We start from the raw sequence: 19,991 nt of genomic DNA, 5'->3' as shown, positions 1-19,991 counted from the left end.
GATTTACTCTTTTAGTGATTGCTGACCATGAGATTAATAATTGTGTGTGAATAAAGACACTTCACGTGTTCTGTTTTGTTTTGTATTTATAATTGCATGCTTTGTTTTTCTTTTGAGTCTTTCCCACTTGTATGGTAGCTGCTGTGAATTATGTGCAATGCCCTCCTATCTGATGCTTCATATTGATTTCTTTTGAACTTTTGGTCGAGACATTGTCCTTGATCCTTGTTTTTTTGTGTAGTAGTCAGTCTCTTTCTAATCTGTTTTTCTTTAGGAAAGTGCTTGCAGGAAAAAAAGGCTTTCTCTTCTTTCCCAAAATTGCTCTAAAATCAACCCCTTTGATTATTTGTTTTTCCTTTTCCTTTTAGTAATACTCAAGATATTTGTTTTTCAGTGTGATGCCTTAGATTTTTTTTTTAAATGTTGGGGAAGTAGTGTTGCTTTTTTGTTGTTTTGTGACTTAAAACTAAGAAATATAACCCTTCTTTTCAAGTAGTTATTATTTTTCACCTACCATTTCCTTTCATTTCATTAGTGTTTTTCTAAGAATGACAGACTTCATATACATGAGTCACCACTAAAATAACTAGAAGTTATTTGACTTAAAGGTTGATCTTTTGCTATAGGGTTTCTGGTCACGAAATTGTGCTTTTAATTTTTTGTAATTTTCTACATCCTTTATTATGGATTTCTGTTTCCTCAATGTCTCATTAACCCTATTAACTTGGATACTCAGCTGTAACTTGTTTATGTGAATGCTTGGCTCTGGATAAATATTTTTTCTTTTATGTCTTGATTTTTTTTTTAACTCAGCCAGATTTCTTTCTTTAGTTCTGGGGCTATAATGAACTTTTAACAGTTTTTATTTTGCAATAATTCTTATATGTGAGTTAAAGAATTTTAAAAATTAATTTATGAACAGCTAAAATTTTGAACTCTTTAAAATTTTTTTCTAACTTCACTTTTCTATTTCAAAAGTTTTTTGAGGGAAGTACTCAATACTGCTTTCTTTAACTGTATGAGGAAACTCATACTATCTTGATTGCTCTTTTATAATCATATACCCTAAGAACTAAATAATAGCTAGCAGTCAGTTTGAAGTATGTAAATTTTATTAAAGTCATGCAATTAAGGAAGGAAAACCTGCCAAAAATTTTTTTCATTTTGCAACATAGAAATTAATTATCTGTTGAAGGTGTAAAAAATGGTTTTGCATCAGAAAAATGAGGTCAATTTCATAAATACAGTTAAATCACAGCCTCCATCTCCATTGACTTTCCTTTGTCTATCTTCTCTCCACATTTTAAACTTTGTGTGATCTTTAAGCTTTGACTTGATTGACTAAAAGGTTTTTTAAGCAGATTTAATATTTTCATATAGTGATGGATTCAAAGTCCTGGAAACTGAAACCTTTACAACAATAAAATAGGTGCAGCTGAGACATGTTAACAGTAGTCTAAGCTGCAAATGACCTTATCCTTTTCATCTGATAAAGGGGTGCCAGCTAGTGTTCTGCTAGTGTGGCTGCTTGGCTGCTGGGAGTTGGATTAAGACTGCTTGATGGTTTTCCAGAAATAACAAAATTTGTGTGTTTCCCAGTGCTGTAATGGCATAGATAGTAACTATTAGCCTACGATTAGAACTAGGCCTATGGCATAAATTACAGGCAATTAATATTCTTTTTTTTTTTAATGTGTATGTTAACAGGACCTGGGCTTGGAATTCTATATAATGGGAGAATCCTTTGAGACTTCTGCTCCTTGGGATAGGTAAAATATTAAAATGCTTTAAAAGTAAATCATGCATTTGAATACATTTGTAAAGGTCTTGTCAGAATTGTTGAGGATTATATGATGTATCTTAGTCATACTCTTCAGGATTTTAGTTTCCTAATTAAAGAAATTAGTTTAAAAAAGCTTTTCTAGGAGGTATGAAGAATCCAAGAAATGAGAAATTTTTAATTCTTTCAGTGACATCAAGATTGTGTAAGTTAATGGTTAGTCAGAACTTGTAGAAAAATCTTACTTTTAGGTATAATTTTTGCATGTACATATTTTTTGTTTCTTAGCAATTTTTTGAAAGCTTCAGAATAAGATCCTTCAAATAATTTATATAACTTTAATAATTTAGAGTCCCTACAAGATAGCTTATGAGGCAGCTAGGGTGGCTTAGTGGATAGAGCTGTGCGCTTAGAGTCAGGAAGACCTGAGCTCAAATCTGGCCCGAGACACTTAGTAACTGTGTGACCCTGAGGAAGTCACTTAGCCTCTGTTTGCCTTAATCCACTGGAGAAGGAAATGGTAAACCACTCCAGTATCTTTGCTAAGAAAATCCCATGGACAGCATTGGCACGCTTGGTATATGGGGTCACAAAAAGTTGGATGCAACTGAACGATTGAACAACAATAACAACAGCAGCAGAAGACAATTTAATGCATCTTATTTGCTACTATGCTTAATGAGGTGAGGGGGGAGACTCAGCTATTCAATAAATACAAATAGTTCATTTATCAAATTCTAGAACTTTAGTCTAGAATTTACCATATGACCTTTGGGTAAGTCACTTTAGCTTTCTGAACCTCAGTTTTCTGTGTGTTAACATGACCTAGGCTTGGAAATACTATGTATTTTATACTTATATTTAATATAAATTGTTCTTCTCTGTGTTAGATTTGTCTATATTTCCTTTTCCTTCTAGCTCTATATAATTTCTACCTTCTAGTTCTGATTCTACAATAAGTAGTAACTCAAAATTTTTAGTAGTTTAACTTTATTATGTATGTAAGAAGGGGAGTTTTGTGAAATAAGGATGGAAAGGTAAGTTGGAGGCCAGATTTTTGTAGAGAGTTTTAACAGCCAAAACATTTGAAAATATGTTCTTTTCAACCTATATTTTGATAGTATAACTAATAGAATTTTTTTTTAATGTTTCCCTTTGGGCATTATTTTTGGAAAGTCATTTAGCTTCTCTGTATCTTTGTTACCTTGCCTGTACAATATGTTTTTATGAGAATTAAAAAAAAATAAACTCCTTTTGGTTTCTTGGTACTACAGATGTACAGTATTATCTTCAAAATGTGAATTAAGAATTGGGAGAAGCATTGTATTGCAGTGAAAAGAGTGCTTGCTCAGCTTGGCATTAGAGGACCAAGCTTAGTCAGTCTTGCTTTTTACTACTTAGATGACTTGGGACAGGTTACACCTCTCTAGGTTTCGTGACCCTGCTCTGTAAAATCAGAGCATTGGATTAGATGACCTCTTAAGATCTGTTCTAGTTCCAAATCTGTGAATGTATAATCCTATCATTTTGTTGACTCAGAATAAAAACCCAGAATTAGACTTAAAACAACCTTAGTGGAAAACTTTGACATAAGTATAAAAACACCAAGTGAACATACTTTTTTTTTACTAATAGAAACAGAAGATTCCACCAGAGATGAGAATGAATTCATCCTTGATAAGCAGTTAGGGTAGATAAATGGCATTCTTCTACATTAGATATTTTTTGGCTCCTTATTAGTGGCTTTGATTTTTAAAAACTTGAGAAAATAGTCTGAAATAGTTAAAATGAGGTTGTTGGATTATTTGTGGATTATGATTGTCTGTATTTTTCTTGAGGATCTTCAGTGAAGTGAAACAGTCCATTCCGCTTTTGGATAGCTTCTTAAAACTCATTCCTTCTATTTTTGTCCTGGAGGCCTCTTCCAGGTGATAATCCTTTCAAATATTAGAGAAAGATACAAATCCCAAGCAGCTCATAGGCAAAACACAGAGTTTACATAATATACTTTCTTTTATCCTCACAGCCCCTCTGTGAGATAGGTACTACAAGCAAGTAAACACTACAGGAAACCTTATCAAGGCTTAATTGTGTTCAAGATTATGGTAGTAAGGAGCTGCCAGCCTTGTAGTACAGTGGAAACTGTCTTAGATACGGAGTCAGAGGACCTGCCTTTGACCCTGGTTCCATTTAGTCAAACCTCTCAGTCCCTTTGGGACTTTGCTTCCCAATCCATAAAATGAGGGGGTAGACTAAAAAAACCTGAGTTCCCTTCAGTGGTCAATTTGTTTTCTCCTTTTTAACTGAGAGGTACTACCTTAATTCTTTTCCTTTCTTCTTTTTTTAGAGACTTTACCCTGTTCGTTTCCTTATGACATCCACAACTAGGAAGGGGAGATTTTCTTCTTCCCTTTGTTACCACCCTGGGTTTTTCCCTACATGTGATGATCATATTCTTCCTTTCAGGACTATTCTAGTACTTCACTAGAGGGAGTGGGGTGGAAAAGAACACTACTAGTCTTGGACCTAGGTTTAAATCTTTACTTTTCCATATATTGACATTGGGATCTCCGTAAGTCTGTTAACATTTGACAAGCACCCATGGTGAACCAGGAACCATACTAAGCTATGGGGATAAAAAAAAAAGGCAAAAGACAGTCCCTGCCCTTGAGGAGCTCATAATCAAATAGGGGAGACAAGACATCAAAAGAAGCTGAAAAGACATCAGAGGGAAGGGTTATCAGCAAGGGGCATGATGAGGTCTAGAGGAGTGTAGACTGGTGAGAAATGAAGAGATGGTTGGCCAGGGCACCCTTCTTAACCAATCTGGGAGGAGTTCTCCCCTGTCCACAGATGGAGGCCTGAGGAGGTGTGCTTATATCATGGGGGAAGGTGATGTTGTAGGAGGATGATGTTCCTGGGCAACACAGTGAAGCCCACAAGAGCCCAGCCAAAGGGGCAATTAGGAGTTGGCTGGCCTCAATTTCTCCATCTATAAAATGAGGATAATACTGCCTTTTCTACTTAGCTCGTATTATGTGCAAAAAAACCCTCTGTAAACCTGTATCAACATTAGGGATTGGTATCACCATCATTAGTCTTAATTTATTATTGTTGTTAGTTGATCCATGTTGCTAGGTACAGCCCTTAATCCTGCTCCTCAGTATTAATGATCCTTTTTCTATCCACTTGGACCCTCAGAGGCTCCTGTTGTAGTTGTTGAGTCATTTTAGTCATGTCCAACTCTTGGTGACCACATTTGGGATTTTCTTGGCAAAGATGCTGGAGTGAGTTGCCATTTCCTTCTCTGCCTCATTTTACAGATGAGGAACTGAGGTAGATAGGTGACTTGCCCAGGGTCACACAGCTGAGGCTGAGGCTGGATTTGAACAAAGTAATATGAGTCTTCCTCCCTCTAGGCCTGGCATCCTTTCCACTGAATTACCTAGCTACTCCTTGAGATCGTATAGTCTAATCCATTTGTTTTGTAATTGAATTGTCTTTGAGAAATGAATTTTCTTTACTCATGAGTTGCCCATTGAAACCCAGTCCTTCTGATTCCCAGGTTAGTATTCTGCCCTGCACATGCATCCTTGAAGTGAGAGGCAACATGGTATATTTTGAATTAGAGGATCTGTATTAAAATTCTATCTGCTAATTAGTTACATGACTTTGGGCAAATACTTAACCTCTCTGGCCTCAGTTCCCCATCTGTAAAATTAAGGAGTTGGACTAGATTAATTCAATTTAGACTAAATGTATCTTTTTTTTTCTATTCAGTTTAGAATCTTTACAAAATTCTTGTGGCTCTTAAATCAAATACTTGACTTGTTAGGGTATTTTCAATCCAAGGTCTGAGTCATTGTTAAAGAGGGAGTGGGAGTGAGGAGAAGCGAGTTATAGATGACCTCTACAGGCCATCTGTAGGGAAGTGGGAAGCAAGATTTTTATTTGCAGGTAAAACAAAGCATGTAGCTTTTTTAAGTGTACATTATAACTTTGAACAATACGTTGATGTCTAACATTAACCAGAAAGGTTGGTTCACTCTTTAAGTGGGTATTTTTCTCTGTATTGAACAGTAGATGTCCAATCTTGATGCGAAACTATTAGAATTTAAAAATCAATATAATTATTAGTAGGATTATTTTTTTAAGTAAAGGAAAATTCCTTAGAATTCTTTGTAAACTAGAATGAAATGAATGTTGATGTGTGACTTTTACGTAATTCACTGTCTCTGTGACTGTGGCCAGGCCATTTAAACTCTGAACCTCAGTTTCTTTAGCTGTAAAATGAGGATTATAATACCTGTAGTAGTGCTTACCTTGAAGGATTGTAGTGAAGATCATATCATGTAATGTATAAAAAACAGTTGTCAGACCTTAAAGTGATGCACAAGTATTATCCATTCTTTTTTATAGCCAAAGAGGATAGAATTTTGTTACTTTTGAAGTAATTAATATAGAGTTCATTTTTTAAAAAAACATTTTTTTCTGGACCATCTCCCTCAAAATGGGAGATCGGATTAAAACTGGAACACCACAATGCAGCTTCTACCACAAGACTTTAAGATTATTTTTGAAATTAAAAGTTTTGACTTATTTTTTATCTGTGGGGTTTATTATAATGCTTTAGTTCTACATATGTTTTAAGAAGGTTATTTTGGTAGCTCTGTGTAGAATTGATTGGAGACAGAGTCAAAGCGTATAGACCAATTAGAAAGGCTATTTCAGTAGTTAAAAATATAAGTGGTAAGAATAAGACAGATGTGAGAGATGTTGATGACCTAATAGGAGGGAGAGTGGAAAGCCAATGATGACTCAGGATTGTAGACATGGGTGTCTAGAAGAATAGTAGTGCCCCCAAAAGAGATAGCAAAATGAGAAGCAGAAGATTTGGAGAAGTTGAAGGGGGATGAGTTCCTCTGGAAAATAATGAGTTTGATATGCCATTGAGACATTGAGGTAAAGATTTCTAACAGGCAGTTGGCAATGCATGACTGAAGTTCAGGAGAGAGAATTTAAGGGTAGTATAGATTTGGAAGTTGAAAGCTGCGTTCAAGAGGTTAAGGAGAGAGTGAGATGAGAGGAAGTGGGGGCACCTATTCTGGATGGCCATTTTGAAGAGTTTAGCTACAAAGGGCAGAAGTGATACAGGATGATAATGGGAGTAGAAGATCAAGTTAGGGATTTTTTTCAAGATGGCAAGTTGGAAAATGATCCAGTAGATAGGGAGAAATTGAAAAGAGTGAAAGAGTGGAAATGACAGAGGGGACATTCTGTTTGGAACAGATGAGATAGAATTGGGATCCTTGAGCAGGTATAGAGGTTAGCCTTGGTAAGGAGTAAGGCCACTTCATCATGTGAGACCAGCAAAGGAGGAGATAGTGGTAGAAAGCTCCTGAGTGATGAGGGGAGAAGAGAAATGTCTTGGTGAATGGCCTCAGTTTTTTCTGTAAAATACGAGGCAAGGTTCTCAGCCAAGAGTGGGGAAGGAAGGAATGGGAGGTTTGATGAGGGATGAAAAGAGTTTGAAGAGCTGCTGTGGAGTGTGGGCTAGTGAATCAACAAGGGAGGTATAGAAGTATTGCCTAGCAGCAGTGAGGGCCCAGTTGAGGTTGTGTAACGTAAATTTGTAGTGGACCCAGTCAGAATGGTTTTATGATTTTCTCCACCTTTGTTCAGTAGCACTTGAATAGGGATGAGGGCATTGAATGGTGGGAGCAATCCAAGTCTGAGGCTTGGCAGGGTATAATTGGTGATGTGATAAGGGGTCTAATAAGTCAAGAGAAGTGTATAGTTGAATTAGTTCACCAAGGAATCAAGATGGGGGAAAGATAAGAGAGTGGCTAGTACAGGGAAGATTGTCTGGGGAAAGAATAAGGGGAGTTAAAGGGTTTTCTGTTATGATGCAGGTGAATAGTAAGGTTTTGTAAAGGAAGGAAGAGGGGGAGGTAAAAAGCCAATAGGTTATGATTGGATAAGGGAATTTTGGAATTCTTGAATATGGAGGTGGTACATTTGTAGGTGATAGCAAGATCAAAAGTATCCAAACAGAATAGTAGTATTCTCTATGAGAATTCATGAGAGAAGGCTTTTTGTTTTAATTAGTACAGAAAATGTAGAATTGCATTTTATTATAAAAATGTGTTATTGTTTTTTTAAACAATGTTCTTGCAGGTTTCTGTTAGGAAAACTAGCGTAGGTATGAATATGTATGGTGCACATTATAGAATTAGAGTGAATACTTTGTACTTGGAGGTGTCAGAGAATGACTTCTTGCCACCAGTCAGTATGCATTTATTAAGTACCTATTATGTGCCAGGCATTGAACTCAGCACTGGGGATAAAAAAAGACAAAAGACAATCCCTTCTCTCACAGAGGTCACAATCTAATGGGGAAAACATACAAACAACTATGTACACTCTATATACAGGATAAATAGGAAATGTTCAACAGAAGGAAGACACTAGAATTAAGAGTGATTTGAGAAAGATTCCTGTAAAGGGTGGGATTTTAGCTGGGATTTGAAGGAAGTCAAGAGGTGGAGATGATGAGGAGAAGAGCTAGGCGTGTGTGATAGAGAAAATGGCCCAAGGTGAGAGGATAGAGTGTCTTATTTGAGGGACAGCAAAGAGACCAATGTCACTGGATTGAAGAGTAAATGGAGAGATGCAAGGTGTAAGAAGACTTTTAGCTCATCAGATGCTCTGGTTAATGGTTAAGAGATAATTGCTACATATGCTAAATAGATTGCCAAATTTCAAAGAGTTATGATACAAATGCTTAAAAGAAGACAACAAAAAGGTGCAAAACGGAAAAAAAAATCTCTCAAGCTTTCTATAAAATACTTGTTTTCTGCATTGATAACCATGAAGCTCTCACATTTGGACTTTAGAATCATAGTTTCCAATCTGTGTACTTAATGAAGAATTAGAAATTATGCTAAAGAAAATAGAAATGGGAAGAATCAGATGGACTGGAACAAAATTATACGTAGGGTATTCTTGCTGGAACCAGCACAGTTTTCAAGATATATGAAAGTGAGTAAGATATCAAACATTTGAAAAAGTGGTGAACCTTATCACCACATAGGCAAATGAGAAAATATCGTAATTAGGACCAGTATACCTACTATCTCATCCCTACAAAATCTTTATGAGGATAATCTTCATCCTCAGTGAAGTTACGACAAGGAAACAGGAAGGCTTTTTAAATCTACACCAGACCACATTTTCACTGTTACACAATTACCTAAGGGATGATAGAAAATACAAGATGGCACTGTGCTTATTTTTTTGTTGACTATAAAATGTATTTCTCTCTCTCTCTCTCTCTCTCTCTCTCTCTCTCTCTCTCTCTCTCACTCTCTCACACACACACACGTATCAATCATATTGCTTGAAAGTTGTAACAACAGATGATTTTGAAGAAGCCTTAGATTATTAAAAGTAAACAAAGTATAAAACAGGGAACTACATAACGTGCCACAAATTCTTGCTGCTATGGCTATTGTTGTTTGTCCTTTCTTCTCAAAGAGTGACATCAGAGAGATGATGCCATGACATGCAAGTGAATTGGATTTGAGTGAGGGAGGGCTGTGCAAAGTTGCCAGCCTCACTTTCGCCTCCATAGCTATCCGAGTCCAGTGGCTAGATACAGATCAGGACTACTGGAGATGGCCCTGGATGTATATATAGCACAAAGTCCAAATGGGAGAGGATTTCCTATGGTGAGATCTTCTCAATAATCCTGTATGTGGATGACATTTTGCTGATGGCATCCAACCTTAGAATATTTCAGAACATCTAAGTGAAATCCACAAGCGTTCAAAAGGGTTCGTTTAGCCTAATTATCCACATTAAAAAAAAGTAAGCAGATGAAGAATGACTTGCTCAGACTTTGATACACAGTTGAGAGGACAGCTCATATAGCTGGTCTATTAGTGTACAGGTTTTGGACAGCTGCTGAGAATACACAGTGAACTAGGCCTGGAATTAAGTAAGAGGTAGAGAGTGAACTATATACTGCCTCTTAGAAACTGCAGTGCTTTTAATGACTCTTAAGTTTCTCCTAGAAACGAAGGTCCACATTTTTAACACAGGTATTTTTCTAGTGGTATCGTAGTGGTTGTTTTGAAGAATTACAGCTGAGTGTCACTCAAGGACAGTGAAAAGGTGGGGATAAATAGGCTGTAATATATTACTGGTCAGTCAGGAAGCCCAGACCCCTTTTCTCGTAAGCCCAGTGAAAAATTGAACAAGAGAAAGTATAATAGAGATAGATAGATAGGAAGATAGGAAAAGGAAGTGAGCTAATCATATAGTAAGAATGAGGAATAACCAGTGGAGACCCTTGGTTCTTTTTTGTTTCTTCAAAATGTCAAGAGATCTAGAAGATTTCCCCTTTTCCCCAGAAGCAAATTTGTAGGAGTACATGGGCAAGAATTATGGAGAATGATGGCTTGAAATCTGTGCCATTGAAGGAATTACTTGCATTGATACAATCAGATCCATCAAAGTGTAACATAATATGCTTAACAAAATTATGTTGAACATAATTTTTCTTTCCTTGATTAAGAAAGTATTTCAGAAACTTATAGTATCTTAGGATTATCATGGTATAGAGTTCTGCTAAAGAGACTTCCAGTTGAAAGCTTGCCGACTTAATCATCCTTTATGTGAATTTCTGCCATTAGTTAGAAAACTTAAGTTTTTTTGTAATTATGCTTCTTTTCAGGGTTATAGATCTCTGTAGAAATGTAAAGGAAAGAATAGCAAGAGAGTGCAAAGAGAAAGGTGTCCAGTTTGCGCCTCTTTCTACTTGCAGGTAAGTTTTTTCTTATTCTTTAATCCTTTTGTCTAGCCAGTCAATTCAATATTATTTTTGCCAGTGGAAGGGAAGCATAATTTGCCCCTCTGTTTAGAGCCCTCAGTGCCACTTTGCTTGGCATGCTTTCCTATCTCGACTATCATTCATTCAGTTCAGGACCAGGATGTCTCATTGTTTCTTTGGCCCTAAACTTCCTGGACAGCAAAATGGAGCTGTAGCCCAGGTTAGTAATATAATAGCAGCAAGAAATCTTGCCATTGAAGTCAGGGCCATGATTTTGTCCTCTTCCTGACAGTGAGAACAGTTCACATACTATAGATAGTAACTGGAAGTTGACTATGCAGCCAACAGAAATTTTTTTCTTTGCAGATATCCACCTGTTTAATCATTGCTTGATTAAATGAATGGGGGTAAGGGATGGAATATGGGAAGTGTTTCAGACAAAAATTAATTAGTGAACTTGCCTTTTTGGTTCAACTCATAAGTTGTAAAAGTGGCTTTGAAAGTTAATCTTGTCAGTGGTAGAGAAAAACTACTATTGTACTCACTTAGCCTTCTGACATTTATTTTCTGTGTTACCCACCAGGCAACCAAGTATAACAAGATTGATTTGAGCATTTGACCTCTCTAAAAAGTCATAGCATTGATTGGCATGGAGAGTGAATGGAAAGCAGGTCAGATTTTGAGAAAAGGATCTTATGATAAATAAAATGGTAGTACTTTAACACTTTAACACAATGGGTTTTTACCCATTAAAACATCCTGCATGTGTAACCTTAGTGTATTTCATTTAATTATTCTTTTTATTCATTTGAGGTGAAAAGGCCACATACATAGCAAAATGATCTTCAAACTATTGTTCAGCTTCATATCTCCAGTCCAGTGCTAATAAATCATTAAAACATTGATTCTCAATGAGTTTTTTCCTAGTGGTGAGTACTAGATATACAAGGGAAAATACCCATTTGTTAGGGCTTTCTAGGTTTTTTATTTTGTTTTGTGGTATGGTAATTTGCATGTATTTGCAATGTGGTGTTTTATATTTGTTATTCTGAAAGTAATTTCACTAATTTAAAGATTTTTTTTACATCTGTCACATTCTTTTTATTCTCTTTTACAGGCTAATTGTTACTGTAATAAATATTTATACATTTGTTTTTATATATACATATATATCCATACATAGTATATATGTATATCAGTATGTTATATGTTTAAGAGAGTAATATGTGAAATGAGAGGATGGAGAGCTGACTTCTAAGACAGGAAGGCCTGGGTTCAAGTCCTATCTCTTATGTACAATAGTGATGTGATTCTGGGCAGGTCATTTAACCTAGGCTCTATAAGGCTTTTAGGCTAAGTAATAGTTACTGTTTTATTCAGTGACAGGTGCTTCCTCGCCAGGAGTTCCCTGTGCCATTGAAATCATAGGTGTCGACCAAAAGGGCAGAAAGTGAAGAGAGGGACCTAATTGATGTAGAGGTTTGAATGCAAGACCTGCACATTTGACCTTTGTTCTTTATGCAACTGGGTGCTATTTAAAGGGGTTTGAGTTAGGGAAATAACATAAAAAAGTATTTTTTAGGAAAATTGATCTGGTGAAATCATGTAGGCTGAATGGATGGGAATAGAGATGAGATGAGATGCAAGGCCACCAGGAAGAAATCTGTTTCAGTCAAGCAAGGTTAAAATAATGATGGTCTGGACTGAGTTGCTGGCAGTGGGAATGAGAGAGGAAAGAGAAGGACATGGGAGACATTTGAAGGGAGAATTCATAGGTCCTTGTTCCTATGGATAAAGGAAAGGGAAGAGCCATAGATGACCCCTGAATTATTTGAGCCCAGGTCACTGGGAGAATGCTAATATTATTAATGGAAATAGAGGGCTTGATAGAGAGGCAAAAGAATATAGTTTAATAAGTATTTTTTGAGCATCTGTTGTGTCATTTGTTGTATAAAAAATGTTCTTAATAACTTCTGGATAGGTGGTTTTTTTGGGTGGGCATTGGAGGTTAAGTGACTTGCCCATGGGCACACAGCTAGTAAGTGTTATGTGTCTGAGGCCGGATTTGAACTCAGGTCTTCCTGAATCCAGGGCCAGCGCTCTATCCACTGGACCACCTAGCTGCCCCTGAAGGATTACTTTTGATAAACTAATTTTTTCTCATTTTCAGTTAAATGCAAGAAAATCATTTTTTCCTTCCTGCAACAATTTCAGTTTTAAAAATAGCAGTTGAGGCTCTTACGAGATTAACGTGAAAATAGACTGATATAAGAGGATGGTGGCATTGCCTTTGTACCTGTTGTGGTTTTCTAAATGAATATTTAATCCTTAATATATGTTAAAAGTTCTAGGAGCTCTTCTTAAATTTTACTTTCACAGGAGACTTAATAAATGCCCTTCAAACCCTAGGTTGTTAGCACTGCTTTATTTGATATTGAAAATACCTTAAATATTAAGGTTCATCCATCATGTCTAGTAATCCATATTTTTCATATCCTTATTAAAACTTTAGAAAACTTTGACAATTGAGATTGACAGCTTTTATTTCAGGGTATATTTTTAACCATGAGCCTAGCCATAACCCTAACCCTAATTGTGCTCCACCCCTAACCCTAACCATAACCCTAAAGCTAATTGCGATCTAACCCTAATTGCACCCTAAGCCTAACCCTAACCCTAATTGCGCTGTAACCGTAATTGCACTGTAACACTAACCCTAACGCCAACCCTAACCCTAACCCTAAATGTACCCTAACTCTAACCCTAACCCTAATTGCACTCTACCGCTAACCCTAACACTAACCCTAATTGCACTTTAACTGTAATTGCACTGTAACTTAACCCTAACCCTAATCCTAACTGTGCCCTAACCCTACCCCTACCAAAACCCCAACCTTAACACTAACCCTAAACCTAATTTCTAACCCTAACCCTAATTGCTCTCTAAACCTAACCCTAATTGCGTTCCACCCCTAACCCTAACCCTGACGCTAATTGCGCTCCCATAAAGCTCAAGATCACTAGTTACTGCAATCTGCCAGTGGGGTTTGGTCAGTGTGGATACCTCCTCACTGATGTGGCTCACCCTACATCTACACCTGTGAGTCTTAGGTCTAGTCTTCTCTACCAGGAGGAATCCCAGCACAGTGGATGTGTGAGGGCACAAGACTCCAGCCTGTGCAGCTTTAGGCTTCCTGCACTAAGAGCGATGCTTTTTGTTGAGTTCTGTATAGGTTTAAGGTCTGTTGTGTTTTGTAGAGGGGGAAAAAAAAAAGAATTTAAGCTGTATTCTGTAGGCAAGTTAAAATCTAGAGATGATCTAAAAATTGTATGATTCTTAGCAGACTCTGCCTATGATATTTCACCACATAATCATTGTACCTTGTGGGGTTAGGGTTACCTTGAACGTAACCTTAACCCTAACCCTAAGTGCACTTGAACCCTAATCCTAACCTTAACCCTAATTGGACTCTAAACCTAACCCTAAATCTAAACCTAATACTAACCCTAACCCTAACTACCATCTAACCAGTAGATAATGCACCAGCCCTGGAGTCAGGAGGACTTGAGTTCAATTGCACCCTCAGACATATACTAGCTGGGTGATCCTGAGCAAGTCACTTAACCCTGATTGACTCCCTTAGGCATAGGAATAGAGCCCAATTAGGATTAAGGTTATTCTTAGGGTTAGGATTAGGGTTAGGATTAGAGAGCAATTAGGGTTAGGGTCATGGCTCAGTTTAGGTTTATGTTTAGGGGTAGAGTGCAGTTAATGTTAGGGTTAGGGGGTTGGCGTTAGATACAAGATTAGAGCCCAAATAGGATTAGGGTTATTCTTAGGGTTAGGGAAAAGGTTAGGGTTAGGATTAGAGTGCAATTAGGGTTAGAGTTAGGGTTAGGTTTAGGTTTATTTTTAGGGGTAGAGTGCAATTAGAGTTAGGGTTAGGGCTCCCCTCAGGGCCAAGAACGCACACCACGCCATGGAAAACACCAAACCTTCTATGTGCACCCTTCCCATTCCACCCCTTCCCATCTTCTCCAACAGATTTTTCTTACGATCATCCCTAACCTTAATCCTAACAATAACCCTAAACCTAACCCTAAACCTAAACCTAACACTGACCTTAAACCTAATCTTAATCCTAACCCTAATTCCGAGCTAACCCTAATGCTAACACTAGCCCTAATTGCGCTCTAACCTGAAAACTAACACTAACTCTAAACCTAACCCTAACAATAAACCTAATCCTAATTGGGCTTTATTCCTATACCTAACGCTAATCCTAATGCTAACCCTAACCCTAACTCTAATTGAACTCTACTCCTAAACCTAAACCTAAACCTAAACCTAACCCTAAGGTTAATTGCACACTGATCCTAACCCTGACCCTAACCTTAACCCTAACCATAACGCTAATTGCGCTCTGACCCTAACCCTAATCCTAACCCTAATTGCGCTCTAACCCTAAACCTTACCCTAAACCTGATTGCGCTCTAACCCTAAAACTAATCCCAACTTTAATTCTACTCTGACCCTAAACCTAGCCTTGACCCTAACCCTTACTCTCATTGCACTCTAACCCTAACATTAACCCTCACCCTAACCCTTACAGTTCTTTTTGCCTTTTTTTTCCCCCAAAGAGTGACTTAGATTTCACCTGGCAAGAAAAAAATCTCCCTATCCCTGTACCCATCAAAAAATTAAAATATAAAAAAAGAAAATTACAGCAAGTTTTAATATATTCAGAATGCCAGGAAATGAAATGGTTAAGTTAATTAGGTATCTGATTAATAGTAGTAAAATATATTTATTTAATACTAAAGGAAACAGCTTAATTTAAACTTAAATAAGTCAGAAGGTACTTTGGGATTTTGCAGTGCCTCATTGAATCCACGCTTACTGTCTGTGGTTATTTTAACTTACTGGTGTTCACTCTTTAACCGTGGTTGGTTTACTTTGTTGAACCATATTGTAATATAATGAAAAAAGACATTCTGTATAATTATACACCAGCATGTGTATATGTATTTGGGGACAAACTTTGCAAAACTCTAAAAAAAGGATAAAACAAATTTACCATAAAAATCCCACTTTAGAAGAAAGGCAATAATTTAATTGCGGGCTCTGCTTTCAATGTATAACAATTCATGTTTTATTCACCTTTTATTAAAAGCTATCTTCCGTATTTGAATACAGATTCCCACTCTGTGGACTTCCCCCCCCCTTTAAGTCTTAAGGCATAGAATTCTTGGTTAGCAAATACACTAATTCAAAACTTATAGTTGATATGTGGGAGGTCACAGATCTTTTTGAAATTAAAGAATAGACTTTGATTTTTGGCAGCCATTATGTCAACTTTTCCAGGTGATTTGGGGACTTTTTATCATGCTTTGAGGTGCTCAAATGTGTTATGAACTGAATTGGCTGTTGAAATAACAAAAAATTCAAGATTGACTTCTTTATCATCAGGTGTTTTCTATCATGTGAACATGATCTTTGGCCACTGATATTATCAAAAGCTTGAAACAACCCAGTGTAAAATTTCGTCACCCATTTGTCTATTGAAAATTGAACCCAGTATATTGTATAAAGTCTAAGTCCACTAGGCTTTGCAGCAGAGGCTGAGTTTTTTAGATAATGAAAGTATTTGAATAGCTTAATCATATGTGTCTTCTATTTCTTTTATGTATTTAATATATATTGTACATGTCAAATAGGGATACTATAACTGAATTAATCTGTATGTAGTTTATATCAGTTACTTCAGATTTTGTTTAAGTTCAGTAACTTCTCATGGAAATTAGTATCCTTCACTTCACCTTCCCTCTCCTACACCTCCAAAAGGAAGAGAAGCCCAACTGTTGGTACTATATCTACCATTTTTCTTATACTTTGTAAATTTTTGCTTACAGATTTATAAATTTAGTGGATCTTTTTGATGAGTGAATTCACATTAGAAAAAGGCACAGCTGGCAAATTGGCAGCAGCAGAAGAAATTAAGCATTGTTGAAGAGCTTATTTCTTCTGTTGCAAGGCACCTAACATTTGGCCTGAAAGACCATTAAGATTTTAGATTAGGTTCTGTTTGTATTATGTAGTAAAAGAGGTATTTCCTCTGTATTTGTTATTTCTGCTAAATTGAATTCGTTGCGGGAACCTTACTAATTGGGTTTGCAGATTTGAGTATGATTACCTTTGCTTTCATTTAAACTCCTCAGCTAATTGCATTTGCATAGCCAGGATGACTTGTGCTTTATAAAAGATAGGAAGAGATGAGATTTGTTAGACAAATATTTAATTTCTTCTGTACCAAAAAAAGTCATTTGACATTTAAAGGCTAATCTATGTGTACTAAATCATGATGCAGTTGATATGTTCATTTCAAAGTGCTTCATAGCCTATTTAATGAGTAAAGTCAAAGCAGTCCTAAAGGTGATTGAAATGAATAGATTGGTTGTGCTATACATAGTCTGATAGATGGGTTTTAGTCATTCCTAAAATTTAGACCTAAAATTCTATTCCAAGTTTTGTACTTCATCTGGAGAATTGAAGTCACCACCACATCCTTTTTCTCTTGGACATGTCGCTTTATATCTGTCTCCATTCTCTTTATCACCATGCGTGGGTTCATTCCATAGCTACCAAACTAGTTTACCTTCAGTCTCTCCCTGTTTTAGGCTATCCTATATACTGTTGTCTGATTAATCTCCCTAAATTACTTTTTTTCCCTCACATCACTCCCTTACTTAAGTGTTTACAATGGCTCCTCGGCTACCTCTTTAATTAAGTCCAAACTACTCAGCTTGGAATTTAGACTCTGCATTAATTGAGCCTGTTTTACTTATCCAACCTTATTTTGTGTGAGTGTATGTTTCTCAACCTGGAATCTCCTACTCCGTTTAGTTTGGCTTTTATTGTCTCGTGGAACAAACTCGTGTCTATTTCTGCTACTTTTTTTATGCTCTTCTCTTTTTCTGGCATTACTTTACCTCTCTGCCAAGCCAATACAATTTTAAACTAACTCAAGGCAACTTCTCCATGAATCTTTTCCTGTCAGCCCACAACAGTCTTTTCCTCCTTTGAAGTATAGCTAGTGCTGCAGATTCTCACCCTTCTTTTTATATAACCTAGGATTGTCTTCTGTTGTTATTTTGTGTCCAGTTAAATTATGAACCCCTTGAGCAGAGGCAAGGTCTAAAAGACCCATAGCTGTTACTTATAATAAGTACTGGTTAGCTAGTCCATTAAACTTATCAAGAAGGCATTTTTCTCTTCTGTGGACCAATTAGACTTCTTTTAATATTTGTCAAAATTAAAAGTACCAGGTTCTATTTTTGTTCATTGCCTGTGAATAACAACTCTTTTATCTACTGTTCAGAATGACTAGTAAAATCAGAAAGACTAGTAAAAGTTCAAATAGTCTAATCTTTTCATAATTATCCAAGAAATAAAAGTGCAATAAAGTTTATGAAAACTTTATACTAGAAATTATGTCAACATTTCAAGAGTCTTGCAGCTCCTTTGTGATTCTTTTTCATGTCCTTCTAGGTTGGAGGCCTTCATTTGGGTCTTTTAAAATTGGGGGTGTGTGGTGGGTAATACCATTTCAGCACATAGGGTATCCATCATTCAACCAAGTTTTATTAAACACTTAATGTGTGCTAGTTACTGTCCAAAGTGCTGGTGATGTAATGAGCAAGGGGTAGCTAGGTGGTCTAGTGGATAGAGCACCGGCCCTAAAGTCAGGAGGACCTGAGTTCAAATCGACCTTAGACCAAATACTTGACACTTACTAGCTGTGTGACCCTGGGCAAGTCACTTAACCCTAGTTGCCTAAAAGCAAAAAACTAAACAAACAAATAAATACAATGAGCAAAAACATTCTAATGCAGGAGACAGCATGTGGGCCAGTACATACAAGAGGAATATTGGAAGGTGATCTTAGAATGTCGGTCACCTGGGAATACCAGGAAGTGCCTTTTAGAGGAAGTAGTCCTTGAGCTAAGTCGTAAAGGAAGCCTGGGATTCTCAAAGTCAGAAGTTGAGAAAGAGTATTCCAGGCATAAGGAACAAAGACACTGAGATGAGAAGAGGCGTGTCATATGTAAGGAATAACTAATAGCCCAAATATGGCTGGATTGTGGAGTTTATAGAAATGAGTAGAATGTAAGAAGACTAGAAAGGTAGGAAGGGACAAGGTTTTGAAGAGTTTAAAATGACAAATAGAGCACTTTGAATTTGATCCTGTAGGTTATAGTAAGTCACTGAAATTTATTGAGTAGATAGGTGATATGGTCAGAACTATGCTTAAGGAAAATCATCAGCTTGGAAACTGAATTAAGAATGGATTGGATTGAGAGATTTGAGTCGGGGAGATTAATTAGAAAGCTGATGGAATAGCCTAGACAAGAGGGAATGAGGGCCTGAAGTAGATGCTCTTTGAGTTGAGAGAAAGGGATATATGCAAGGGACAATATAGAGAAAGAAGTGAGAAGATTTTTCAGTATTTTACATATATGGGATCAATGACAGAGGGAAGTCAAGACCAGAATGGTAAACTTGTATGACTGGAAAGGTGGTGCTCTTGACAATAACAGAAACTTGGGAAAGATAAGTTCTTTTTGGGTGTGTTGAGTTTGAGATGAGTATAGGACATCCAATTTGAAATGTTTAATATGCACAATTGGTGGTATAATGCTGTAGATCAGGAGAGATACTAGGGCTAGATAAGGCTAGATCTTGGAATCTTCTGTAAAGAGGTGATCAATAGGGGCAGCTGGGTGGCTCAGTGGATAGAACACCATCCTTGCTTCAGACACTTGGCACTTAACTAGCTGGGTGTCCTTGGGCAAGTCACTTAACCCCATTGCCTAGCCAGAAATAAAAGAGGTAATTAGTGACTCATGGAAGCCATTGAGACCACCATGTTTAGAGAAAAAAGGAAAAGGTTCTAGGGCAGAGCCTTGGTTTGATTTTCAAGCACTTTGTAGTTAGTGACCTTGCTGTAGTAAGCAAAAGAGAATGAGAAGGGCAGTATCACAAAAATCCAGAGAAGAAAACACATCCAAGAGGGAAAAAGTGGTTGAGTGTGAAATTGTGCAAAGGGGTCAAAAAAATTGAAGATTGAAAAAGGCCATTAAACTTTTCAATTAAGAGATTGTTGATAGTTGTGGAGAGAATATTTTTAGTTGAATGATGACATCAGAAGCTAGATTGCAGAGGGTTTTGAAGAAAGTGAGAGAAAAGGATATGGCTAAAGCAAAACAACTCTGATTTCATAATTGTCCATTAAAATTATTTTAAATAAGCGGGTAATTTTGCGTTCAGCATCAGCTTCTTCTATTGACATTTTCCCAAAGTATTTAATTTTCTTAATC

General features: G+C 36.8%; 1 protein-coding gene across 1 annotated transcript in view; it reads left to right on the top strand.

The window, feature by feature from the left end:
• AGPS (alkylglycerone phosphate synthase) overlaps nt 1-19,991 on the top strand; it is a 151,400-nt gene that overhangs the window by 104,426 nt on the left and 26,983 nt on the right. Inside the window, exons 16-17 of the mRNA XM_020991046.2 lie at nt 1,708-1,769; nt 10,518-10,607. Of these exons, the coding sequence (XP_020846705.1) occupies nt 1,708-1,769; nt 10,518-10,607 (152 nt within the window). The remainder of the gene's footprint in view (nt 1-1,707; nt 1,770-10,517; nt 10,608-19,991) is intronic.

This window comes from Phascolarctos cinereus, unplaced genomic scaffold (assembly GCF_003287225.1).
Source record: "Phascolarctos cinereus isolate Bilbo 61053 unplaced genomic scaffold, phaCin_HiC Scaffold_726;HRSCAF=1367, whole genome shotgun sequence".
Lineage (NCBI taxonomy): Eukaryota > Metazoa > Chordata > Mammalia > Diprotodontia > Phascolarctidae > Phascolarctos > Phascolarctos cinereus.
Note: the sequence above shows the minus strand (reverse complement) of the source record. Positions and strands in the feature narration are given on the sequence as shown.